Source organism: Thunnus maccoyii, chromosome 9, assembly GCF_910596095.1.
Source record: "Thunnus maccoyii chromosome 9, fThuMac1.1, whole genome shotgun sequence".
NCBI lineage: Eukaryota > Metazoa > Chordata > Actinopteri > Scombriformes > Scombridae > Thunnus > Thunnus maccoyii.
In genome coordinates this window covers 15,641,051-15,667,799 of record NC_056541.1, presented here as the reverse complement: position 1 = coordinate 15,667,799, position 26,749 = coordinate 15,641,051, and the positions used below count along the sequence as shown (strand labels likewise).

Sequence of the window (26,749 nt, the reverse complement as noted above, 5' to 3'; positions counted from 1 at the left end):
CTTTGTTGCAGCTATTCCAAAGTGGAGCTCAAACAGTAATTATCTCCAAACCCGGTGCATTTCAATGATCATCTGTAAAACTACTATGCTATAATGACAGGATAGGGAGGTTGATGTTGTGGTACTTTTTGGACAAGCTTTGGTTCCCACAGGAATTGTAACCAAAACGCTGAGAGCAGAGACAGGTTGAACTTTTATTTGCTGTTGACTGCTTGAAGTTGAACTATGCATTTATGTACAAAAACTGTATTTTATTATGTTTATTGTTTAGAGAGCCTAAATCCTGGACTGATTGAGAGATGTAAATGCAACTTTCTTTTCCTTTTTTACAACTGTGCCGCAGAGGGTCCATGAATCACTAAATTGAGATTATCCGTCCAAGCTGAAGTTTTTCATTCCTGTAATACTGTGTACTGTAATAGTACAGTATAGTCATTATATCATGAAATGTAGTAATATTTCCTACTCATGAGTAGTAGGAAGTTAATGAGGAGCTCAGAAAAAGCTCAATGCGTTGGTTTTTCCATTTTCATTGCTGTGGAGGCTCCCTCAGAGTTTTTCTCATTTTCCTCTCTTCAGTCTTATCTTCACTGTGTCAGATGGCTGCCCACACATGACCATGTGATGTTTTTATTAAAGAAGTCAGCAGGTTGTTACCCCATTTCGAGGAAAGTCACATTTTCAACTGGCATCACGGAGGACGGTTGCTGGTGCAGTTGGAGGAGACAAAGCACAATCTGCTATTGTAGAAACTGAACAAAAAAATATCAGTCATTCAGATAGGCCGTAATGATCGGCCTGTGATGCATTTGCGACAGTCCAACGGCAATGTGACGTAGGCCGTCGTAGGCAGCGGTTCATCTCAGTTCATTCCAGCTGAGTTAGTCTGACACGTGATTAATGTCTGAATAAAGAAAACCTCCATGCAATTAGGTGGTAATTATACACATTCAATTAAATATGAAGTCCGAACAGTAAGGTAATGATTAGAGCTTTGTGAAAATTTTATATAGTAATTGCACTGTGGTATTTCAGTCAGGACGCTAACACGTGTAGTACAAGAATAGTACAGTGCATTTTTGTTTGGCAGTGTGGCTATGCTCGTGTGATACTGTGAAACAAATCTGAGCAATCTGAGCAAAGAATGCCCCTGAGCTCACAACCCCCTGAGATATACATTCGCAGAAGATGAATACATACTGAAGGGAGCTTCATAAGCAATATGTGATTACCTTAAGTTGACAGAATTTTAAAAAGAAAATTGAGATAGAAGAGTGAAAATAATGAATAACAGAGGAGTTTAGTTTAAATTTAAGAGCCCTCACTGTCTTTATTCCTCCTTTATTCCTTGTTGCTGAGTTGGATGCAGGCTTGCTAGTACACTTTGATCCATGAATAAACCAAAGAATATAGTAACACTCCAAAAAGTTCTATTTTCAGCCAGAAATAAAAGACCTTTTTAGGAGAGCTGATTGTAGAAAATTACAGGAATCAGACGTGGGAGCATCAACGTCACACTACTGAGAGAAAGTGGCCACTGCATCTTAGACGGTGACTCATTCTCAACATTATACGTATTTGAACACCTGGAAGAAAACCAAACACGTTGAGAAGGAAACACACATTCAGAGAAAAGTACACCTCCTCACATGCTTGCATGCACAAACCCAGGATTTTTTCTTGGTAAAACAGAAATTGAGTAAGCTTGTGCTGGCAACTTTGCAAGTTTGACTGCTGTACATTGCTCATCTTTAAGATGGTCAATACTGTATGCTACAAGAGAGAATCGGTCATCCCTGCTCCCTCTACAGTACATCTGTTTTTGTCTACATAGTAGGAGGAGGAGCACTGACATTTGATATGCAAAGGCCTTCTAATCCCCCAAGTGCATCCTAGTGTGTGCACATATCAAAGCGTATTTTCTTTCTGGCAGAATGTGCCTACTATCACTTTTAATGCCAAACTGACTCACTCTTCTGCCTGCAGAGAACTTTATGGTAGAAGCTGAGGTATAAAGATCCCCTTTGTCACTTCAGCTTAGACTCATTCCAGAGCTAAGCCTGCCTGCATGCACAAGACTTTTCCCACTGTCAACGTGACTAACAGAGGAGCAGCTTTGTGTGGGTGATACTGAAAACTAGCTGTGTGATAAACATTTTTTTCTATATGACAGTGACACTAAGAACATCAAGTGAACCCGCACTTAGCTTTTTCAACTCCACAGGGTTTTCTAATTAGTTTATCTACGTTTAATGCTCACAGTCATGTCTCATGGGGCCTATAAAGTTGATCAGCTAACATTTGCTGACTCATAGAAGAGATCCTGGTCTGACCTGAGTTTTCTGCTTACAGCAACCCTAACAGGAGCTTAATCTACATTGGCATGAGAAATGTTTTCTTCACATAACCTCAAAAAACTACCACTTTTACTTATGTTTGCTTGGAAAGAGAGATTTGATTTACCCCAGTGCGTCCATCTGATGGAGATGCTGCACTCCACTGTTCAGATGTTTGGACCAGGGGTAAATATGCCCTTGAAGGCCAGAAAACTTCATGTCAACAACAACATCTATTTCTGTCTGACCGGAGCATCCACTCCGGGGGCCATTACTGTCAAAACACACGCACTCAGACCTGGAGGTGTCGTTATGAATAATTCCTGCTCCTTCCTCTTGTAGGCTACTTCCTGTTCTGCTTCTGTCTGTGTGGGTATGTTTATGCATGAGGCATTCATTATTAAACTCTGAAGAGCACAGATATTCTGAGCGAACATCCAAAGGGATGACTCAAACATCCATGTTCAGCTTCCATCATTACATAAGCTCATAAGGTGAAGAGGTGTTCACTAGACAGCCGGATCAAACACTCATGTAGAGAATAGAGAGTGCAGCAGAAAAGCCAATCAGCAGCAAAAGATATAAGTTAAGATGTTAACCTAAGTATGTGCTGACTTTCAGCAAGGACAAGCCGTGCCAGATGTCTTTTACGCAGCCTTTCATTGATTTCCGATCCTCACTAAATTGGTCAGTAGTTGCTTGTTTCCATGGTTACCGTCTGTGAATGTGAAAGGATGTCCAAGAAAGATTGTAGCCAGTTTGCCTCAAAAGCTCTGATGCAATCGCTGACTTAGTGTGACCAAGTCTGTCATTTTATTAGACTGTCTCTCCTTCTAGATGCATGTCACTGTTTGTCTGCCTTTCCTATCATATTTTTGAACCACCCAGCTGGCCTATCTGTTGATTAGTGCCCTTGTTTGTATGCGAAGTAATGTGTGTGTGCATGTGTGTGTCAGTCCCATTGCCAAGTCACTTGTATTTGCCATCCTCCATTTATCACTGTGGAAGAAAACTCAGCCAAGGCGTGGCCTTGAACCAGAATATAAACACTTCACTGTAAACAGGCCCTTTATCCGTCTTATCATATGTGCCCATTTCCTGCTGCAAACACAAGTTTGAAGATAAAATACTTGCTTTGACATGGACGAGTGCAAAGATATGAGGGTAATTAAGTTTCATCTAGGTCTTACCACACCGTATATCTACTTAGTGTAAGGATCCTTTCAATTGTTGGTATGTTGCCAAAAGATTTTTTGAAAACTGGGTTGTCTTAACACAAGGCATCTATTATGAAAACAGATGTACCAGCAGTTAACATCTTAATACAGTAAGGAAAAACATGTTAAGGGTCAGCACTGTGCTGTTTTTGAAACTAAAAAAAGGATAAAAACACTCAATGAGAAGGACAAGTACTCCGATGTTTGTTTGTTTTTTAGAAAATGCTCTTTATTATTAAATAAATAAATACTGCACTTTTTTACACAATAAGTTATTTAGGACATTTTCTACCATGGTGATAATGGCTCTTAAAGGATCCTTAGAGGATCTCTGATGCTGTATTTTTTTTTAAATGTCATTCTCTCTCTTTCCTGCTCCACCTTTCCCCCCCCTCACATCACCCCACTGTTTCCCAGCTCAATGTGCTGAGTCCATCTTTCAGTTAAGAGAACAAATCACAGTTTTTAAAAGTTAGTGTGATATTACACCCCTCCCACTCACTCACACACACACTCACACATACGCGTATAAACAGCTGAACCCTGTCCCATCCACACACATTAGCACATCGTTTCTCTGCACTGCTGAGTTGGCTGTGACATACACTGTACATAATTTACAATATTCCACAGTCTAGCTCTGGTTACACTCAGAGCATCAGTTTATCGATTGCTTCTATCAACAGCATCAGCTATACTGTACACATTTAAGCTGGTGCCAGCCCAGCGTTGGTCTTTACTTCCCAAAACATCCTCTCTCTGCCCCAAACATCTGGAGTTCACAATCGTACCAACACACTTGCTCTATCACACTCAGTCTTTTCTCTCCTCCAACAATCGACATACAAATCAGCCCTTTTCCATCCACTGTCATTGTGCTACATTTCATCTTCCTCATCCACAGAGTCTGTCCGTATTCTTTTTTCACCTGCACATCTGCTGAGTCACGATGGTGCAGTGTTGTAGGAATGCTAAATTACTTTGCAAAGGTCCACCCTTGAAATCCATCCATCTCACAGATCCTTCTGAATCATGCCTCCACTGCAACGCTGCAGTAGCACAATGGGTAGATTTGTCTGTATAACAATGTCCAAAACACATTAGAAGGGGTTTAGCTGCATCTCTGCAGCAGCATATTGAGGGAGTACACCATGCGTTCACGCAAGTCAGTGGGGCAGCCGGACGTCAGCAGGGTGCTGAGTTTGAAGGTTTTGGAGACGCGGTCCTCGTTGATGTAGGTCAGCATGTATTCATCCCTCTGGCAACACAGGATGATCTTGGTGTGGTCGTGGTAAAAGTTGACCTTTGGAGTTAAAAAAGAAAATTCAGTAAATCAATATTTGGGAATAAGATAATTCCAAGTTTTCTTTTTTGATTTGTGGTCTAACCCTCCTCCTCTGCCGCTGATCTGAATACTGTCATGCACTGCATCTAAACTGTGCTCCTCTGAGTGTGCCCAGCAACAGCTGTGTTTCCTGTGACAGAGTGTGTGTTTACCTGGAAAGTGCCGTCGTTAAAGAGCATCATGAGGGCGCGGTCGGATTTAAGCCACTGCAGCAGGTAGAGTCTGGGCATGTGTGCATCTGTCATACTACCAAGATCCCCACCCTGAGAAAACAACAGAAGAACCATGTTAGGATTAGACAGGCTGCAACATGAAAAATACCATTTGAAGTGCTTTAGGGGGCGGAAAAACAAAAGAAACATAAAAGGAAGGGAGATATATATTACGGGAATGAATAGAGGAGTGGGGGAATATAGATATTTACTTACGTCCATGAGGTTCTCCTCCATGTAGTGGGAAAAGTACTTCAGCACAGTCACTTGGCCCACGAAGTGTTCAGGAACCTCGCAGGTGGGGAAGACAGAGCGCTGACCCAACTCTGCATAGTAATGGATAGTCCTGAAAAGATAGTAAGAAGGAAATAAACAAAGAGTTACACAACCATTCAGGTAGACAAATACTTAAACAACAAGAAACTAAACACAAATGGATTTTCTTAACATTTTAAACTCTGTTGGCATGCCTAAAAACTGTTTCCTAACATTCTGGCACAGAAAAGAATGAACTACGCCTTGTATTTGAGACTTATTTCAAACCACTAACAGGTTCTCCAGGTCAGTTCTATCCCAGAGCATGCTTAAACAAGCCATGTTAATCGTATGTAATGACTAAAAACTTTCAAACTTAAGGTGGAGGGTTGTGAAAGAATAGAATAGTGCGTACTTTCTGTCTGGCAAGAGGCTCATGTGAGTGCCATTGTTGAAGAGAACTCCCACGGTGTGATCAGACAACTGGTAGCCAAAGCCATACTTGTTGGAGTAGTCCACCCATTTAGTCACCCATTGAAGACTGCAGCTGTTTGAGCCCTGTGGAATGTCGTCCGCTGTAGAGTGAGAACACAGAGGAGGAGGATTAGAATACAATTACAATGAAGTTCATAAGGAATGACAACTTTAACTCTTCTACCTAGTGCTATCCTTGACTGTAAAAGCACCCAAAAGCTCCATTTAAATCTAAATTTTAGACATTTCAAGGTCAAATACAGATAACAAAAAATCTGTATTTATCTCTGATTTATCTAATTTAATAACTACATGTAATGACTTTGCAAGTAGACTCACCTTTGGGCATATTCTCCAGGCATCCCCTCAGCACACTAGCAACAGTCTCAGCCACGCTTCCTGTTGTGTTGTCTTCCAAGCCTTTATAGGAACAACAAAAGGGGTCCTTTAGCTTGACGTCATACCAGTAAGCACAAGAAATTACTTTGCACTCTAGCTGTCACATCAAATCTCTTCACTGTATAACACACACTCTTACAATTTTCAATTCGCATTGAAGGCCATTCTGTTCTCTCTTGGTTGTATTTGTGAACTTACATTCGCTGCTGCTGCTGCAGCTCCCCAGACTCCCCCTGACGATCAGACGGATGGTATCTCGCGTCGTCGGGGACTGGCTCTCTGTTGCCAGGGCAACGGGGCTTTCGGCAGATGGCGGAAGTAGACTTCCATTCTGAGGTGGGAATCAGTGACGACAGGGTTTAGAATCTGCGAGTTTAGATCATCTTGTCCTACTATGACTCAGTGGTCACCCACAGATGCAAAGTGGTTGGCTTAAAGGTTGAAAATAAGTGTTTTTAGTTTGCTCTAAAACTGTGCTTGTTATAAAGTTTAGTACTGAAACAGAATGACTCAGTGGATTATCCTCAACATGATATCTCAAATCTACATATTTATTTAGTAGCTGTATGAATAATGCACCTGCAATATCACCTACACTCCTGTCCATATCTTGATTTGTGTTGAATAATTTAATCTTACCTCAGCAATCTTTTTGCTCTGTTGTTGGCTGATGACGGTTCTCTCCAGGTCATGCTGCAGTTTGTAGATTTCCTCTTCCTCTTTGGTTAACTTATCTGTCGAAGGCAATGAAAGCAAACAAAAATCAGAGCTTGATCTCTTTAACCTACAGCTACATAATCTGATATCAGAGTAGAATAGGACAAAATGTGCTTGCGGTCATTTTAAAAACTAGATTTAACTCTACCTCTTGCTGCAATCATAATTTTACAAACTGAGATAACTAGCTGGTCTGACAATAGCCTGTTTTAGTGGTGCATGAGTGCTCAGTGGTTGATGTAATACTCACTCAGAGTCTCGTAGTATTTGACCTTGTCTCTCTTCCCACCAAACAGTGCAGCAGCAGCTTTCTTGAAGAAGCTCTTGGCGGGACTAGAGACATGGAAATCTGGTGCTGAATGGCAACAGCTAGCAGGCAGACGCTCTGGACTGAAGCCCTGTGAAGAAAGAAAGTAGGTCAATACGCGGTTTGTGGGAAGGGGTTGCTGTTATACTCCTACACAGTGACATTTAGAGAGGGACAAACAGATAGAGAGGTTAAAATGGTGTCTAACCTGTGTGAAGAATTCATGCCTCACAATGAGGTCGAGGTTGGGTCTGTCCTCTGGGGTTTTGGCTAGCAGGCTGGCGATTAACTGCTTAGCCTGTAGTGAAAGGGAGGAGGGCAGAGAGTAGCGCGCCTCCCTAATACACCTGTAGGTCTCCTTCAGGTTGGTGGTTTCAAATGGTGGTCTGCCCAACAGCATGGTGTACCTGTTGCAGGATTAAAGACACAAGTGAGCTCATTTCTGTCAGTAAAAATATATTTACACTTGATCACACAACTGATTGGCTAATAATTAATTAATTAATTATTATTATTATTACTAAATCTTTTGATGTCCTTAATAGTGAATTTACAGTAAGCCTACTCACATTACACAGCCTAGGGCCCAGATGTCTGATTCACAACCGTGGCCCTGCTTGTTGAGCACCTCAGGGGACAGGTAGTTGGGAGTCCCGCAGATCGTCTTCCTCCTGTTTCCCGCCGGCTCCAACTTGGCAGCCAAACCAAAGTCACCAACCTTCAGCTCCATCGACTCACTCACAAAGAAGTTACCTGTAGGGAAGAAAGGAAATGAGACGATGAGTGCTTGATACTCAACCCGGGATCAAAGGCTGAGTAGAGCACAGATCCTCTGATGAATTGATGGACTGGGATATTACAAAAAAAAAGCACAGAATGCATCTTTACAATTTGTGCACAAAGTGGCTCAGCATTGCATTAAAGTACAAAAAAAAAATCCTTACCAAGTTTCAGGTCTCTGTGAAGGATCTCTTGTTCATGAAGGTACTTCAGTCCGGAGACAATCTGTCTTAGGTAATACCGCACCTCTGGCTCAGTAAGCACTTTGCGAGCCTTCAAGATATGAGCTAATGACTGCAAAAACACAAAACATTGGAAAAAGAATGATTAGAAGTGTAACTATAACATTGAGACAACTTTTCCTCTGTGAAAAATCCTTATCATACTTGAACATTTCTTTAATATCATAAAACTGTAGAGTTATAGGTTTACTAAAATATCAGAGTCCTTTTTTCCTGGGCTAAGTCTCTGAATACTGCAAATGTGCTGCCTCAGTGGCTTTGGGTGCAATGCAGGTGTCAACCAAACGTCAAACAGCAGTGGCAAGCATATATTAGAGTGATTAAAAACTTATCACTTACTTTTCTACTGCAGTACTCCAACAGGATGTAGATGTTCTCTTTGTCCTCAAAATGGTGATAAAAGTGCACAATGTGTTTGTGATGCAGCAATCTATGTAGCTCAATTTCTCTGTCAATCTAGCGGGGAGAGAAGACAAAATGTTCACGATTGTAACTTTAGGAAATTTTGAGATATTTGTTGTCTAATAAGGCCGGCTCTCACCGGCACCGGAGCCGCGCACTTACCTTCTCACGTTGGTGAGGTTTGGAGACGCGCGCATGTGGGATGATTTTGGCTGCGTAAACTTTGCTGGTGGAGAGGTCGGTCATCTCATAGCATTTAGCAAATCCTCCCTGAAAAGAGGAAACACACTGTTAACATGATGTGTCTCCGAGTAACGTGGTAAATCCAAAAAGACGACAACAAATTCAATGTTTGCGCTACCTTGCCCAAAACTTTCCCACGGCAGTAGCACTTCCCCGTGACAGGATCAGTGATTATCCTGGCCATCTCCGAGGGCGCACTGCGTTCATCCATTCTCTTCCTACGAGGCTCGCAGGACCTCTGCGTCGATTCACACATGCTGCTGCTGTTGGTCTGTTGGGGCCCGATATTTCTCTGTACTTCCATAGAGGTGGTTTGTCGTCCCGCACTCAGAATGCAACCCGGAGAGCCCGTCTGTGCGCCTTTATAGTCTGGCAACCACCCCACCCGCTGTCTGCCGCCCTCTCTCTGACGTCACGTTGTGAAATGAGAGCATGAAGTCCGACTGATATTGATTACCTTGCATGTACATTGGTGTTGATGATGGCAGAGACATGAAATCGAAAGGGTCAGAGCGAGATTTTACATTATCTAATATAACTATCTAATATAATCCCTACATTCTAAAGTCTATTTCTTTGCATCACCAGTCGTCATCCACCATAATAATAACAAACACTGTCTGTATACATGTTCTTCATAGGTAGATGAATGGACCTTTAACATTTTGATGCACAATATCACTCACAGTGTTGGAGGTCTGATGCATTTACATCATTATTAACATATCCACCATGCAGAGGATAAACATACTCTGTATTCCATTCAGGTTTCCACCTCTCCAGTGTTTTTACAGCAAACTCAATTTGGAGCACTAGCACCCTCAGGTGGAAATTCAGTATTCTCCATCAGTTCTGCCATTGAATTAGTATATTTGTCATAAACTTAAATGTTATATAGTGTCATCCTCTAATTATATTACAGTTAGACAGTTTATTTTGTTTGTTTAGTGTGTGAGCACCTGTGTTACTGGAAAGGTTGCAGTACATTGCAAGGTTTGTGTTGTTGTTGATTGCAGAGGCAGACATACTGCATCAAGTAATGGCATTTTAAACTACTGTTTTAGCATGATTACAGTATCATCCTACTCTCAGATTTAGGGATATGCACAAGACATAACTCATAACTAGAAACCACTCAGTGAGAGCATTAGTCTGCCAAGGCTGCACAACCACACATATTTTATTTAAATAATAGCAAATTATAACAACTTTTTTGTCAGCATCTGGATATGTATCAAAATACAAGTGTGGGACACAACAGTTAATGAGAAAATGAAATAAAGTTTCAGGTACCATATCTCACTATGTTGATAAATCCTTTCAAAAATCCTTGAATCAAAAACTGTTGATGTGTTCAATGTCAAATGGCCCACATTTCTGGCAAAACGCATTGAAATCTCTTAAGATTTACTGCTAACAAACTAAAAGACAAAAAATACATAAAATACATTGAACTGAGAATATTTACTGTAGCATGTTAAGTGCTGATGTCAAAATAAAATAATTTGTAGTCTAACAGTGGTTTAAAAAAGTATTACACAAACAGCCATATTCACGATAGTGGTGCATTTTATTTACAAGAAGATTGTCAGCAATATGGAAAAGGCTCAGTGCAATATCTGTACTGACAGTGTAAAGATTGTACAAATACTGCAGGGGCTAAGAGATGTCGAAATCACTCCGACATCTTGCTTAGTCAGAGTCCTTCTCATCCTTGCAATCTTCGAAGACATCTTTCAGAAGCTTCAGTCCTGATAACATTTATTTCCCCACTGTTCTCATGATTATCTTTAAAAATGTGCATTTTACAGTTTACATACTATTTTGTTCAGATCTGTGTCTGGAGTGTTTAATGCTGTTGAGAATGAAACATCTGTGGAACAAAATAACCCAGAGATATTTGCTACACCACTACACCATTGTGCTCGACATATTTCTCAGGCTTGAGCGAACAGTGCTCATGTCATAGGCCCAAGTCTGGTCAAGACCGGAGCCGGCAGACGATTGGTGTGGCCAGTCGGGGAATGGAAAACGACAAGCGACGACACGCGCATCATCAGGAAGCTCTTTCATCAGCTTCTCACCGAGTGCCTCCATCTGTTAACCAATCAGAAAAGGATGCACGAATCACCAACCAATTATATTCTATAAAGGCTATGTGACTTATACAGCATCAGAAGATCTACAGAGGGGAAATAATCCTTAAACTCACCACTCCTGGGGCAAGAAAAGCTGTCACATTGTTGTACTTTGATAAATCAGTCTATGAGAAAAAAAAGAAACAAATATAGTAAAATAAAATGTTAATCAGCCTCATGCAAAGCAATGATGTCAATTGATATCCTACCTTCCAAAAGTCTTTTTTAACAAATGTTGCCTGACTGGAAGGTACACCTGCCCACTGGGCCTTCCTCCTGGCATATGCCAGTAAGATGGAGTTGATCTCAAAGCCTGTGCACTGGAAACCAGCAGAAGAGGCTGCAAACACCTGGGAAATTAAAACTGCTGATGTGAAATACAATTGCTGTAAAATAAAACAATTGTACTGTATATGTAGCCTGCTTGAAGCAACAACAGAACACACAAGCACACACAATACACTTACAATTCATCTCAAGCAGAGATTAAAATCATGACACACTCAGTTTTGCATTAACTGCATTATAGTTTACACTTGGATACATATTTTGTAGGATAGATGGAGCTCACTAACCAGTCTTCCATCTCCTGATCCCAGATCTGCTAAGCGACCGGTTCGTCCCTCAAGCAGCTTCATAGTGTTCAGTGTCTGATCTTTACTGGAAGGCAAATAAGGAACCTGGACCACAGTACAAACACAAGTCCATATATGCGATATTTAATATACAAATTATTGCTTGCTATAACTTTGGCACATTGGAGCTTAAACATGGAAATGGAAGATACATCTATTTTATCTGTTTTTCTACTACTTCTACTGCTACTTACAGCCTAAAATAAAATTTACAAGTTATTAAAATATTATTCAAGACACTCTTACCAAACACTACAGCAGCATGAATTTATTCTTTTTCATATAAAAAAAATCTGGATACGCTTCAAATTAAATTTCTCTCTGCTTCTGCACTCAGTCAAGTCTCCAGAGTGCTGTGACTATAACCTTGAATCTGATCTCCCACTCATTTTCACTGGAATTTTTCCACAATATCTGTATGAATGAAAAAAATCAGCAGGGCTTGTCTCTCTTGTTGCTAGCTATGGTAAAGTGGATTTAATCTTTGCTCATGTAAAATTCCAGTTTTTCTATCATAAAATACTGTTTGTATGGTTTAGCTGCACAAAATGAGATGATATAAAATACATAAACTCAAAAGTGAATACATTTTGATCACATTTTTAAGCATTAGCTTTTTTGCTTCAACATTTAAGTCAGAACAGATATAGATTCTCAATGAAACAACAATTGTCTTCATTATTACCAAACTGCTGATAATCTGCTCCTGATCATCATATTTTCTTGTCCATCTTGCTCTGACAGTACTTGTGACTTTCTTCTTTTCCCACATAGCATGGAGCACTATGCTCCAAAACAAGCAAATTATTGTTAATATGCAAGTTATCTTCTGCCTTGGCTTATTTCCTTTGATTTCACACAAACATGCAGTATTTGATATCTGAAATGTTGGACAGGGAGCAAAGCAGTCAGGTTAAATATATATATACATAATTATAAAAAGGAAACCTCAGGGCACCTTAAGGTTCAATGGGACTTTGCGAAAGCCAGGCATGGCAAACAGGCTCCACACTCCATACAGGCCTGTGAGCAGAACGCCTGTGCCGGCCGACAGTACGGGATGGGGTCTGGTTGTAGGAAGGACCCTGCCATACTCCTGCAGAACCATCTCAATCGAGTCCTCCATTGCAAATTGTCACTAATGTGGATAAAAATACAGCAAATGACGGGAGATATTATGAAAGCCTGTAAAACGTTACAACTAATGTAATGAAATGTCTGAAATGTCTCAACTGATACCGGATTTTTTAGGCCAAGACAGATATGAATATATCAGCAGATATTTGTTGTTTTAACACACATAACATACAGAAACATTTTTGAGGGATTACTTATATTTGTTTTTTTAAAGCCTTTAGACCAAGATACATATGGATCAGGAGAGTTAAAAAATAAACTTGTCAGTGCTCTCTGATGGACAAAGTATGTAATGGAGACACTGTTTCTAAAGTAACATATCTTTGCCATTTCTGTAATGACATTTTTTGTTACTTGTTGTCTAGTATATACACATGTACAGAAATAGGCCTCCCTGCTGTGAGCTAATATCAACCTGGCTGATAAATCGCCAAGGCTGTAAAATGTTCCATTTATACCGGAGGACAAACTATCATGTTTGTGGATAGATCCTTTTTGTAAAGAAACCAATCACCTTTAAGGTTTGAAGAGTTGTAATTGTATTTTGTATTTAATTGTGTAATGTACCTGAAGGTCTTAAAAGAAACCAGTCTGTAATTTTACTGTAATTTTTGTAAACTATGAATTTGTCTTTTTAAACATTCTATCATTTACTAATTACCCTCAGCATCAAGATATCAGTGAGCTTGCAGTATAAGGCCACAGTTATTTGATTTCTGACACTGTTGCTCTGTCTATCGTCACTAGAAGTCGGCCTATGAGCGCTGCCAAGAAAAAACATTTCCAGGGCAGCATTTCCAACAGCAGATGGCGCCACAGTGCCCTTTTCTCATGACAAGACCTTCTAGAAAAGTTCTGTTTACAACGCTTTTAGACATATACTGAAACTATCTGAGATAACAGTTGTATTTCGGGCCAAATGATTTTGGTTGTATTCACGTAAAGGAGCTCCACCACTACAAATTATTCCCAAACTGTTTTCAAATAACACTGACAGATTTTAAGGCTTTCTGCATTCTCGACGAAAACGGTGCAAACTACTGAAGAGGAGACGAATGAATGGTAGTTAACTTACCAAATGGGACAAATATACAGATGCAGTGTAACTTCAGTATATTTGTGAAGGTATTAGCACAAAATCTAAGTATTTATTGAGACACACGTTTGTGCAGCCTACCTGACCCGCCCCCTCGTCTGCTGCGCACTCTCCAACCTGCACTCTCAGATCCTCCAGTCAAAGGGCAGTCAGTCAGCTGCATATCCCGCCCTATTAATTCATACAGGCTCTATCAAATGTCTGCAGATTACATGCCTGCCTGATATAAAACGCCTCACGTCTGACAGCCAAAGCAAAGAACTGCATTTTAGTTGTAGTCCACGCTTATGTAATGTCTGTTGTGTCTGCTGTGCTTCTTAGCGCATGGTTGATTATAGTCCTAATTGTCGGCTTTGCTTCAGGTGTGAGATGAGGAACAGGAGAAAGCCAGCTGATTAAAGACTACAAGCACACTCACAGGAAAATGCACAATATAATTGCTGATATGAGCCTATTGGTCAACACCCACATGACAATATTAGGTACAGTTTCTTTTTTTCCACCTCTCCAATTAATTATGCACATAAAGGTCTTAAGAGAGGGCCGATGGGATTACAATTGCAAAGATGTCCATATTTTAACTTCTGCCACGGCCTCATCCCGCACTTGCTCCTATTGAAAGGCCCATAATAATAATATTCATCACCACTCAGGCCTCTCTTATTTGCTCAGCCGCTTGTTCTCTGAAGCGGAGCTGGCTGCATGGGCGGAGGACGGGAGCCAGAGCCAGACCGAGAGTGACGCAAAAGGAGAGGCCATTATATTTGCTTCCTGAAAAAAAAAAATATATATACATACATATATATTCTGTTCAGCTGGGAGTTTATTATAGCTGCTGGAGTCAAATTTAAAACTTACAACTGAAATATTACAGTGGACAATATGGACTTGTATGGGAAGGTAAGAAGCATAATTTTACTCTAAAGCTTGAACAGAGAGCATGAAACGCTTTAAATCGTCATATACGGTCATTATGTTTTAGAGAGGCTGAACATTGACACTGAACAAAGGTTTCCAGCTTTATTGCTATTTTAGTCTTGCTCTTGCATGATGGGAAAAGCCTGTAGGCGATATTTCTAATGCTTATTTTTTTTCAAAAAAACGAACTACAAAGGTTTTTTGCTGCGCTTCCACACTATATCATACAGCTGCTGACAGTTGTGACGCGCTGCATGCTGAGTAATGTAGTCGAATCTCTTCTTTTGCTGCCGTCCATGCTGCCGTACCTTTCTTCTGCGCCCGTGCTGCGGAAAAACTACAACCCCCATCTTCTACCTCTCGTGTGGCGTCAGACCCACGCACGAAACGCACTACCCTTTGCTCGTGCTCATGTCATGCGAGCCAGCTTCGTCAGCTCAGGAGCGCGTGCCAGATCCAACGCGCAGGGGACAGCTCCCGGGTGCTGAAATTGTTCGGCGCTCCAAAGAGAGAAAGAGAGACACGGAGGAGGGAAGAAAAATCAACGCCTGCATTAGACACAAATATAAAAACCGTATTCTGCAAAACAGGGGCAGACACAGATAGAACCAAGGCCTTCAAAACAGGTTTGTTCACACAATGTCCTCAACGCATTGTGCTAGTTTCATTTATTAATAGTTATGTGGAAGAATTTCATTAATACATCAAATGACCTCACGCACAGAATTGCTTGTCTAACATTAGCTGGCATGCAGCTCCCTGCTCAACTATATCGTGTTAATCTCATATCAGATCTACTGATTCTATCGTGGTGTGTGTAAACGCCAGCCTGACACTGATATTTTGAAAGTGATGTCCTTGCAAATAATGCCTCAAAGGTGTTTCTTTTTTTCCATACACGGAAGCGAACAGAAGCCCAGGGCAGGATGTGCAGAATGGAGGTCCGGCATCTTTTATAGCTGGATAGGCTAAAAGGAGAGCTAAGGCTGCACATGTTTGACATATGATCGCAGTGGTTTTTGTCTTAAACATTCACCTTGGAGCACCTTGGAGCAAAGGTGCTCTTGTCATCTTGGTCATAGTACTGTTGTCCTGTACGGTCGCTGACTGCTGACAGGCTTGCATAGAAATGTGTAGGACAGGCGTTGTTCAGATGAAAGGTTGGGGTTACTATGTATGAAATCGTTGCACCTTGGTTGAAACAAAAGAGTGATGTTTGAACATTAAAAAGCAGGATTTTGCTCTGTTAATGAAAATTACATCGGATTATATCATTCAAAGAAGTAATTGCACCAATAACAACTATTGTATACCATAATGTATGAGAATAATGTATAACAACTTAATGTATGCAGTAATTTCCAAAGTAATGGCTTTAGAGAAGACAAACTCAGCTTTAAAAAAAAAAAAAAAAATCCTGGTTATCTAATACTCATCAATACAACAGCTTGCTGTGTTGGTCATGCTGGTTTGCCTGACACAACCTTCTGTCACCTCTGGTCTGTGGCATGTACGACAAGCTTGTACTGCACCGTCTGTACAGCATTGAGCTCTTTCTCTCTCTCTCATTCCCAGCCTGTGCACATAAACTAGAAGTTGGTTTGTAGAATAAATGAAAAACATCTTCTGTGCTTCACGTTAACTCAAGGTGAAGCTCTTAATGCATTCTTTTCAGTCTCTTTTTTTTTTGTTTTTTGTTTTTTGTTTTTTTTGCAGATGGCTGCCACTCAAGATGTGAAAGGGAAAGGGGAGGGAGGGGACCAAAACTTCGACTACATGTTCAAGCTGCTGATCATCGGCAACAGCAGTGTGGGCAAAACGTCTTTCCTGTTCCGCTACGCCGATGACGCCTTCACCTCGGCCTTCGTCAGCACAGTGGGCATCGACTTCAAAGTGAAAACCGTGTACAAGAATGACAAGAGGATTAAACTGCAGATCTGGGTATGAAATATTAACATCCAAGCATTAAACATTAACAAGTGAGCCACAAAATGTTCGATTCATTCATTTCTGCACTCCTTGGCTGTTCAATGCCAGATTATAACTTACTTACTTGCTGTTAACTCTCGAAGAGCCAGTTTTTCCATAAAACCCTTGAAGATTTGCAAAATGCTCTACTCATGGTAATTTATAGAAGCAAGAAAAACACATTTCGAGACTACAAAGCAGCAGTGTACAGCAAGCCCCAGCAAGTCTTCCTTCCGTGTCACTACCTCTTCTTTGTTATGCCAATCTTGCACAAATTTCCATTTAATTCACTTAAATAGAGAACATTTGCATGTTGAAACACAGTTAATGTCTGGGAGAAATCTGTTTTCTGTTGTCCTCCAAGGTCTTCTGGAGGACTACCTAAGCTTTAAGGGGGAAGGGGCTCTTCAGTGACGCCCTGCCCCCTCGTTTCTCTTGTTCTCTCCGTCTTTGTGTTTCTGCAGAGTGACTCCTGTCTGTAAAAGGCTGTCAATCTATGCCCAGAGCCCACTTTCTCCTGACCTCTGCCCATATCTTTCTCTGTTGATCAATATATTTCAAGGACTGTGACAGGTTGTGACTTGATGGCTTTATGCTTGGACATAGAAAAAAAAAAGTCCAGCACACACAGGATCACCTGTGCATTAATTCAATTTTAGTCTTGTTTCGGCTCTTAGAGGACAGATCAGGTGTGCTTAGTATGCTTAGAACACATTTCCCTTTTCATCTCCTATTTAAAAAAGCCTTTGCATTATGCTGTTTCTATCTCTATGTCAAAGTAGAATATATATTTGAAGCTAGTCCTACTTCTTTCATCATTTCAAACAATAATAAAGGACATTGATGTCAGCACAAGTGATCTTTTGAAAGATCAATTTAGACAATAGGGCAATTTTCTCTCATGATGTGACATTTTTAACCATCCTTACTATAATGTTAGTGTTTAAATTTCATTCACGTTTAACAAAAACAAACAAACAAAAAAAAAAGGTTCAGTTTCTTGTTCCTTAGTCTAAAAACCACATGGCACATTCTTAATTAATTGAGGAAAGCTTCAAGAGATGGTGTGTTGTGTTTTCGTGGTTTGACATTCTACAAAATAAGTGCGGAGACAGATGGAAGTCTCAACATTTCTGACAGCATGCTAGTAAGTGTTAGTTTGCCACACAGCGGGGAAGAACACAGAAGCAACACCTTCCTGAGGATGTGTGGGAAACTGAAGAATGTCTGAGGCTGTTTAATTAGGAGTTCATCTGAGCTGTTGAAGCAGATTTTCCCGCAATACCTCTGAGATAGTGAGGGGATAGATGTAATTGTTCTCTCTTTCTCTATTTCTTTCTTTCCTGTCAGTCTGTCTCTCTCGTCCTTCTTTCGTTTTTACACGAAATGCCAACTTTCCTATAGAGGTTTTGTTCTCTTGTCATAATAGTTGTCTTTTGCAGCAATTAACCATCCCCCGACATTTCATGTTTGCTAATCGCATAAGAAAGAGACAAAGAAGAAACGCTCCAGCACGAAGTGAAAGCTGGGTTTGAACAGTTACATGACGGGCTAATCGGGGTAATGTGTTTTCATCATTAGCAAAGACAAGCATATTCAGGGAGAAAAAGGACTGGCCTAGCATCCAGCTAATTGGCCTGTCTTCTTTAATTGGGCTCAGAAAGAGCTGAGACTTACGGTATGTGGCTGTTTAAGGTGATGGCTATTGGCTAATGTCATCGTGGTAGTCGCGCAATTAATCTGCTGAGAGATAAAAGCATCACGGTGCATCATAGAATTGTTCCTGTTGTCATGTTTGGCTGAAGTGAACACAGCACAAAGCTTTGCCAAGATGAACCCTCATGAAAAACTGAAACTCACTTTACTGAATGAAGCAGAGTTCAGGCGAGAGTCAGCGTCCACTCACTACCTCTCCACTTGGAGTAGTCAGCTTCTTGGATTGATTTCTGATGAGATGCAGACTACAAGCGAAGCTTTTCAAGGAGCTCCAATTCACGGGACTCAGCATTTCTTTTTTTCTCATGTCGCTGTCTTTTTAACTGAGAACAAGCGAACCGGCTCACTAAAATAGCACGGAAATGCAAAGGTCATTATCAAGCACTCAGCTGAGAATCAATAGGCTACTGAAACACCTAAGTCTGACAATTTCAGACAAGAAAAAAGATATATGACTGCTGCATCGTGACTTAGTACATCTAGTTTGAATTTAAAAAAATCACAAGCACTTCAATGAAACATCTTCATCATTCCCTTTTATATTGTTCAGACTGTCAATCCACAAAAGATACTATCAAGACAACACAGAACATTAAAAATGCACACATTCACATGCATTTCTATGTGTTATTGTAAACTGACAAAAGGTCCTAGCCGTGGTGGGTGGAAGCTCGGCAGGCCGCGAGCTCTGTCTCTGTGGAGTGAAGGTCAGAGCTGTCCTCTGGCTATAACAGGCACAGTGTTGCTGCAGCCATGTGCAGACTGACAGAGAGCAAACCACAGTAGCAAATACAATCCAGTCCTGCCTGTCAGGCTTCTGTTTAACAAGAGCCAAGTGGAGCAGCCAGAAGTCCTCTATCATGATTCACAGGGGCCTGCAAACACACTTGTTGTGGGAGGAACAACAGTGCAGTAAACATACAGTATAAATAGGAGGGACAACACTGGGATTTTATCATTATATAACTAAATATCATAAAACAACAAATGTAGAACCACATCCACAGGCAGGTTTATAGATACATAGTGAGCAGGATGAAGATCAAACAAAAATATTCCCAAACTCAAAATTGTCCGAATGCATGTCTCTGCCGTTCTCATGGACACACTCACTGTCTGTATTTTGATCCATTAGCATTTTCATTGACATCTTGTAGCAAAGGCTGCAGTGAGCGCTTGTTTCCAGGGTAATCTGTGTACAATGTACGACTCCTCGAATGCTGTGTAATCATTCACTTGCTTTGCCTTTGAGCAATTTGTTCAGCCTGATCATGAACTGCAGACATTTTCCCCAATATTTGAATGATTTTACTTCTATTTTTATCCCTTTTTTCCCCTAAGAAATGCATGGCATAAGCTGAGCTCTGAATGCTGCACCACTGAGTCTTTAACACAGCTGAGTGATTGTTTTATTGAGGAGAGGAAAAAAAAAATCGATCACATCAGCCAAAGCTGAATCGCTGTTTTTGGCATCTCATCAATGCAAAGCCAGCGAGGCAATTAGCATAATGATTATTTCCACATCATGAACACAATAAATGAAGCAAATGAAGTTAATGTGTATATATATAGCATTCTAAATTGTGCTCAGACATGTATAAATAGCTGCAGATTAATAATGTACATGTCTGCTCATTTACTGTTATGGACAGTGCATATATGTGCTCCGCAGGGTCATGTCAGTGTCGCTGTGCCTGGTAGTGTGAGTGTCAGTCATGCTTAATCATGTTGTCTGTGTGTAGGACACAGCAGGCCAGGAGCGCTACAGGACCATCACCACTGCCTACTACCGCGGGGCCATGGGCTTCATCCTCATGTATGACATCACCAACGAGGAGTCTTTCGGTGCTGTGCAGGACTGGTGAGTAGCATCTGGTTTAATGTTGGTCTGTTTTTGACAGTTTTGGATGTAGATATCCTCTCTTAGCCCCTTTTATATCAACAGAACTTCCTGTTTGTTGCCATAATGCTATCAGTTGGCACTACAGTTTTTTTCTTTTGAAGAGAAATATCTACAAATCAAATATCCCTATCCATCCATCCACCCCTATCTCCTGCTCACAGCGACAGTACAATTCTTTCTCTCTAATATTTGGCAGGCTTGTACGTGCACATCTTGGGGATCTGGGGAAACTTGTTAAGGTCACATCTTGTCCATTCATGAGTCACACAAGCGTCTGCAGGCTGAACACTAACTCTGAGCCAAGCCCAAATGTCGGTGATTTATGATTATGCATTCATGTCTAAAACAGGACTTGGAAGGCTACATCCGATCAGCTGCAGAAACCAGGTTTCTGGGTTAGTATTCTTGCTCCAGAAACAACACATTCTCACATGTACATCACAGCTAGGAAGTCACAAATGAGGTGAAACACAGAGGAATTTCAGCTCTGCCAGTAGAGATAAATGCTTGTTGCGATTTACATTTTGCTGATCTTTCTCCTTGTGGCTAATTCTCCACAGGTGACATGGTGAGAAACTGTCATTTTCCATTTTATTTACACCCTGCTGTTCTACATTTATCTCTCTCTGCCAGCCCAAAGAGATTATAGGAGCACAGAATGAGCATTTCTCAAAAAACATTTTTCTGGATCATCATGGTAATATTCTCATGATGTTACACCTCAAACACTTTGGTTCACTGGCTATTAAAAGGAAATCTTTTTCCAAAAACCTAGTTGTCATTTTGACTACCAGCTGAAATTTGATAAACACATCAAAACAGTTATTCAGTCCTCCTCCTTTCACATTTCACAAAATACACCCACTGTTATCCACCAGTTGGAAATGGTTATTCACGCTTTTGTGTTCTCCCGCTTACTGTAATGCTCTTTATTCCTGCCTAAGCCAAGATGCTGTTTCCCAGTTACAGTTAGTCTAAAATTCTGTAGCAAGATTACTCACTAAGACTTCATGTCGCTCTGACATCAGTCTGGTTCTGATTTCACTACTCTGGCTTCCAATTAAATTTAGGATTCAATTCAATATCTTCCTCCTCATCCATAAGGCTTTAAATGGTCTTGCTCCAGAGTCTATTAGTGAACTACAGATGCCTTATATCTCTGCTAGGCCCCTCAGGTCCTCTGAGCTTGGCCTGCCAACACAAGGGGACTGTGCGTTTGCTGTTCTGGGTCCCAGGTTGTGGAGCAGTCTCCCCCTGGGAGTCAGGTTAGCAAAATCTCATGGGTGTTTTAAGTCACAGCTGAAGACCGATCTTTTTTCGAAGTGTTTTTGTGCTTGAGTTATCATATACATGATTTTGAATTGTGATGCCTTTAACTGTTTTTGTTTTTATTGTGCTATGTATTCTGTTGTAATTTCTTTTACTTATCTTTTGTTCTTTTAACCTTGTATCCTTTTGTAAAGTACTTTGTAACCTCGGTTTTGAAAGGTGCTATATGAATAAAATTTTACTTACCTATTTACTTAGTTACTCACTTACTTACTGTTACATCAGCTGCAACGAAATACTGATATGAATCATGTGCACCTGATATGGATTGTGATATTTGCAGTTGACAGTTTAGGTTCATGCCATGTGGCTTCCACCCATTGTTGGACTGTGACAATCACTATTAAGGCCAGTGTCTACTCGGCCGTCGTCACTTAGCTTGCAGCACTTGACAGCTGCTTTAGGAAGCACCTGTCATGGCAAAAGCAGCTGCATATGACTTAACGGAACGTATATTTGATTGATTTGACTTTAACTGGGGGATTAAATGTACATCTGTACAACTTATTAGCACGAATCGTATTAAAATTCTCGGGTGATATTGCATTAAAGTGCATTTCTTATATGCAATGAAAATGAGGTGTTCTTGTAAAGAGAGGTTGGAGCCAGACACACTTATTATTCTTTTAAGGCCTGTCTGACATTTTGATGGAATACTGCAGTCTGAGCAGTGTCTGTAATGGGTATCTTAATAATAGAGCCAAGTGTGTCACTAGCAGCGACAATCCTCACAAGTTCCCTGTGAGCTTACTTACCCAACAGCGCACAAATCAACCAGCTGTATACAAGGGAAGAGGCGTTTTTTTTTACCCTTCATATAACCAGAACCCCTTTTTTGCCTTTGCTACAGGCTTGAATTCCACTTTCACTTTCCCCTTGTTGCTTGTGACAACATTGCAGAAAAAAAGAGGTTGCCCTGGCAACAGCTCCTTCCTCAACTGTGCCTGAATTAAGCCTGTGACGTGCTCATTTCCTGCCTGTGACAGAGATAAAACTGGGAAATATTGTAATGCTGACATCAAATGTAGCATTAAAAAATGATGCAAAATTGTGTCATGCACAAACAATTGAGTTTATTACAACCACAAAGCTCAATGTCATTTACTTTCTTTTTTTTTGTCCTCTCTTCTCCAGAGGCCAAATTGTATTAAAAACACAGCTACAGACCCATTATAGCCGGCATATGTAGCTCTGCTGGATGTAAAACAAACACAAGTGGCTTTCTGCTGGTGAATATTATCTGCAGATGGATTCAAAGTGACCCACATCTGAACCACTATAACAAGTCAGAACTGGACAGAGAGAGGAGGAGAGTCAACATCCTGCTGCTCTCTCTCTCTCTCTCTGAGTCGTTGTTTCTTCCTTTCTTGCTGGCTCTTTCTCTCCTGTTTCCAGCCTGTAGTGTATTCGCTGCCCTACTTTTAGACAAACTGCAACACCACAGGAGATATATGTTCCTTAAATTCCTCTCAAAATGTGTGTGGAGGTTAGAGCAGTACAAGTGGGTTATCATGCAGGGGCATATGACATGGCTCACAATTCAAAATATTTCTTTAAAATATATACAGTACATGTGGTACAGGCAATGGTACATTTTAAATATAATAATTTGGTGATTTTTTTGTCATAACCATAATGCTTTAACACTATCGCTCTTAACTGACAGCTTAAGAGTTAAAGACACAGGGCTCAAATAATAATCCACTGGTTCCCATTTGCAAGGTGTATTCATCCTCTGTATAGTTATTCATCATTTAGTATTAGCTGACAAACCATTGTTTAATGTCTAATACACAAGTTAGCAAGAGTAGCTAAAAACAAATATAAAGAAAGAAAGAAAGTAGCCTGTATGTTTGCAGGACAGAGTCCGGGTGGGTATGAAAAACATAATATAGCTGCAACATAGCAAATAATACTCTATGTCTGAGTGATAGAGATTACATATTTTCAGTACATTGTGGCAGTTGACCCACTTTTCCGCTGGTACCATCGATGACTCAAGTATTACATGAATGCCATCCAAAACCTGATGTAATCGCTGTTCATGACTGGTCAAAATGGCAAACAGACTTAACATCTTGTCCATGTCTCTGCCATCTTTCATGTCAATTTGTAAAGGATCCTATCCAACAAAAATTGGCACAAAAACAATCCCAGCAAGTTTTTATAAAACACAGCAACAGCATTTATTTGAGTGTGATGTATCTTTTTGTGTATTTGTTTCTGATTATGTGCAGGTCAACCCAGATAAAAACATATTCGTGGGATAATGCACAGGTGGTGCTGGCTGGGAATAAATGTGATATGGAAGAGGAGAGAGTGGTCTCAGTGGATAGTGGCAGACTGCTGGCAGAACAGTTGGGTAAGAAACATTCACCACTTTATGTATTTCAGATAGGGTGGCACTATTATTGTATTAGTGTCATTACATAAAAGCATGACATGTTTGGTTCTTTTTCACTTCCCAGTTCTTACAATATGTTGTCATTTTGAATTTTAGCAGAAATTCTGCTATGTAGAAGGAGCTTTGTTTGCAAAACCTGTTCAGCTGCAGTAATAACTGTCAACGCTTTTGCTAAAAAATTACAGAGAATATATTTATCTTGTGACCTTTTCCTCTGTCCCCATGTTTTTATGCTACTTGTTCTTCTTCTTGCCAAAGGATTTGAATTCTTTGAGACCAGCGCCAAGGACAACATCAATGTGAAACAGACCTTTGAACGTCTCGTTGACCTTATTTGTGACAAGATGTCCGAGAGCTTGGACACAGATCCGGCTGTCACCACAGGAGCTCCCACTGCCAAACTCACAGACAGCGCTCCGCCCCTCCAGCAGCCCGGGTGCAACTGTTAGTGACCAGGGTCAGGAGGGCAAATGGAGGGCAGCGCAGATCTTGTAAGGTGATAGAGTGTGCAGAGTTTTGTTCTCCCTCAGCATAATCACTCCTGCTAGTGCTGCTTTCTCTGGACTACAATTCAAACCTTGTTTAGTGGTAGAATTACAAAATGCAGTCGTATTATCTCTCAACCTTTATCACCTTATATCAAGAGCGAATAACCAGACAAACAGACATGTCTACTGTAAAATGTGTAATGTTACAGGATATCAAGGATATACTCTTAGAGACATCATAATCTCATTCTTTGGCTAGTTAGTACAGTTATGAACCAAGTATGTTTGATAATGCTGAAAGTAGTCCATAGTCAGGCTGTACAGTTAATCCTAAAGACCTTTAAAATCTTTTAAGACCTAGAGTAATTATACAATGGGAGATAGAGTCAGTGAGTGCTTTAATAATTATTTGGTTTTTATTTTTTGTACAGTATGTATTTTCCTTTTATAGATTTATTTTATCTCGTAAAGCTGCCAAATCTTTGAATTAGGGCACTATAGGATGTAGCGGCTTTTTTTTGTTTTATTTTTTGTGCAGTGTGTCTGTGTATGAATGGGTGGCCGTTGCGTGAATGTACAGTGTAGTAAGTGTGGATTTGCATGAGTGTGAGTATTATGTTTGAGTCACAAATGAGTGCAACTTGTCATCTAAAAATCATCTACCTTGGATAAAAAAATAAGTGGCCTTTTAGCATCTCCAACATGGCCTCCGTAAGTTCCTCTGTCATGCTTACATTTGGATTGAATCCAGTATGTGTATTGTTGGTGTGAGTACTATTCCACATTTTGTTGTCTGTAGATGTGTGATTCCTCTGATAAGTATCTTTAAAAAAAAAAATCTAAATCTTAAAAGCAAATCTTTCTATGTGCTTAGTCTCTAAGAAGACCCTTTATAGTTTGATGCGACAAGCATGCAGCCAAAAAGTCAATCATATGTGCTGTTTTTTCTGAAGATAGGCCTTACCCAAACCTAACCATCCCCACCTCCACATGATAGCAATGATCTAGCATTTCCATTCAATAAAAATCTCACACTTACAAGGCACAGTACAGTGTATGATATACAACTGTTGATCAGCTCCGGCATGGAATAAACAGCCATATATATACAAAAAATAATGTTTAATTTTTGAGTTGGCATGCTTAAAGTTCATGTTTGTGCTATAAAATTTAGTCCCTCTTTGGAAAAAAAAAATCTCAGTAAGCTGTTTAGGAAGTATCCCCTAGCAGTCATATACAGTGCTGTTGTGGTCTTAATGATAACTTTAAGTCCATATAGTGTAAAAGCTGTATCTTGTTTTAAAATCCAGAAAGCCTTTTGGTTCTGTAGAACACACGCAATCCATAATATCAGTGTGCCAAAACATTACTGTTCCTTTAGCATTGTCAGTTGTTTGTTGCATAGTTGAATAAAAGTTCCAAAAAATTGCATGAAGTCAGTCCTGACTTATCTATGTAGATTTATATTCTAAGATAGTGTATATATCACTCTATGTTACAGATTTAGAAGCATTTTCATAGCACTTGCTGTGAGATGCAATGGGCCAATAAGTGCAATATTTTATTAATTAAACCCTGTACATAGTTTCTCCTGTCCTCGACTACAGTGACCCTATCTGCAGTATGTGAGTGACAGTTTGGTCAGAATGGCTCTGAAACTGATGTACAATCTCTAAAAAGGAGTGTGTGCTTCATTCAGTAACTGCAGTCACTGAACGTGTGACTGGGTGTGTGTGTGTGTGTGTGTGTGTGTGTGTGTGTGTGTGTGTGTGTGTGTGTGTGTGTGTGTGTGTATGTGTGTGAACTTGCCATATTGAAGAGACAAATTACATAATATAGTGTATTGTTTGTGTATACCTTTTGTACAAATGTATTCACGTACTATATGCTGTTCCTGCTAACGGTTGTATTATCATGTCAAAATGAAGTGTTGTTGTGAAAGATAGTCAGGGAGATAACTAAGTCCATGCCATTATGCCATACTGTTGTAATTCCAAGTAAAGGGATACACATTAACTATTTCAAAGACCTTTGCGCATATGTGTACACGTGCTTTGCGCGTGTGTATCTGTGTATGTGTGTGATATT

At 40.3% G+C, this 26,749-nt stretch overlaps 3 protein-coding genes across 9 annotated transcripts; 1 reads left to right on the top strand and 2 right to left on the bottom strand.

The window, feature by feature from the left end:
* Positions 1-3,765: 3,765 nt before the first annotated feature.
* Positions 3,766-9,325, bottom strand: plk2b (polo-like kinase 2b (Drosophila)). Its single transcript, XM_042421250.1, has 14 exons — positions 9,048-9,325; positions 8,849-8,956; positions 8,624-8,740; positions 8,207-8,336; positions 7,832-8,015; positions 7,471-7,669; positions 7,206-7,353; positions 6,878-6,972; positions 6,437-6,569; positions 6,179-6,259; positions 5,781-5,940; positions 5,327-5,456; positions 5,051-5,161; positions 3,766-4,856 (listed from the first exon to the last, which is right to left on the bottom strand). Exons 1-14 carry the CDS (start codon positions 9,231-9,233, stop codon positions 4,665-4,667), a joined length of 1,974 nt encoding a protein of 657 aa, XP_042277184.1. The 5' UTR covers positions 9,234-9,325; the 3' UTR covers positions 3,766-4,664.
* Positions 9,326-10,480: 1,155 nt separating this feature from the next.
* On the bottom strand, positions 10,481-14,659 carry si:dkey-190g11.3 (uncharacterized protein LOC567059 homolog). Of its 6 annotated transcripts, none has more exons than XM_042422147.1 (8): positions 14,582-14,659; positions 14,017-14,106; positions 12,661-12,840; positions 12,388-12,459; positions 11,643-11,747; positions 11,277-11,417; positions 11,142-11,192; positions 10,481-11,026 (listed from the first exon to the last, which is right to left on the bottom strand). In XM_042422147.1, exons 3-8 carry the CDS (start codon positions 12,826-12,828, stop codon positions 10,841-10,843), a joined length of 723 nt encoding a protein of 240 aa, XP_042278081.1. In that variant the 5' UTR covers positions 12,829-12,840; positions 14,017-14,106; positions 14,582-14,659; the 3' UTR covers positions 10,481-10,840. The 6 variants fall into 6 exon arrangements, with proteins under 6 accessions (XP_042278081.1, XP_042278082.1, XP_042278080.1 ...); XM_042422148.1 differs by lacking the exon at positions 14,582-14,659 and adding an exon at positions 14,405-14,422; XM_042422146.1 differs by lacking the exon at positions 14,582-14,659 and having other exon boundaries at positions 14,017-14,335.
* Positions 14,660-14,732: 73 nt separating this feature from the next.
* On the top strand, positions 14,733-26,677 carry rab3c (RAB3C, member RAS oncogene family). Of its 2 annotated transcripts, none has more exons than XM_042422153.1 (5): positions 14,733-14,835; positions 16,570-16,794; positions 20,280-20,398; positions 24,007-24,131; positions 24,432-26,677. In XM_042422153.1, exons 1-5 carry the CDS (start codon positions 14,818-14,820, stop codon positions 24,620-24,622), a joined length of 678 nt encoding a protein of 225 aa, XP_042278087.1. In that variant the 5' UTR covers positions 14,733-14,817; the 3' UTR covers positions 24,623-26,677. The 2 variants fall into 2 exon arrangements, with proteins under 2 accessions (XP_042278087.1, XP_042278088.1); XM_042422154.1 differs by lacking the exon at positions 14,733-14,835 and adding an exon at positions 15,226-15,479.
* The last annotated feature ends 72 nt before the right edge of the window (positions 26,678-26,749 follow it).

Excerpts from the sequence above, each read along its gene's own strand:
- rab3c (XM_042422153.1), top strand. Across the intron at positions 16,795-20,279 it reads GGATTAAACTGCAGATCTGG|GACACAGCAGGCCAGGAGCG; the intron begins GTATGAAATATT and ends GTCTGTGTGTAG. Across the intron at positions 20,399-24,006 it reads TTCGGTGCTGTGCAGGACTG|GTCAACCCAGATAAAAACAT; the intron begins GTGAGTAGCATC and ends GATTATGTGCAG.
- si:dkey-190g11.3 (XM_042422147.1), bottom strand. The coding sequence starts at position 12,828 with ATGGAGGACTCGATTGAGATGGTTCTGCAGGAGTATGGCAGGGTCCTT. Across the intron at positions 12,460-12,660 it reads AAGTCCCATTGAACCTTAAG|AAAGTCACAAGTACTGTCAG; the intron begins GTGCCCTGAGGT and ends TGGGAAAAGAAG. Across the intron at positions 11,748-12,387 it reads AGCAGATTATCAGCAGTTTG|GTTCCTTATTTGCCTTCCAG; the intron begins GTAATAATGAAG and ends ACTGTGGTCCAG.
- plk2b (XM_042421250.1), bottom strand. The coding sequence starts at position 9,233 with ATGGAAGTACAGAGAAATATCGGGCCCCAACAGACCAACAGCAGCAGC. Across the intron at positions 7,354-7,470 it reads GGCATGAATTCTTCACACAG|GGCTTCAGTCCAGAGCGTCT; the intron begins GTTAGACACCAT and ends CTTTCTTCACAG. Across the intron at positions 5,162-5,326 it reads TGGAGGAGAACCTCATGGAC|GGTGGGGATCTTGGTAGTAT; the intron begins GTAAGTAAATAT and ends TTGTTTTCTCAG.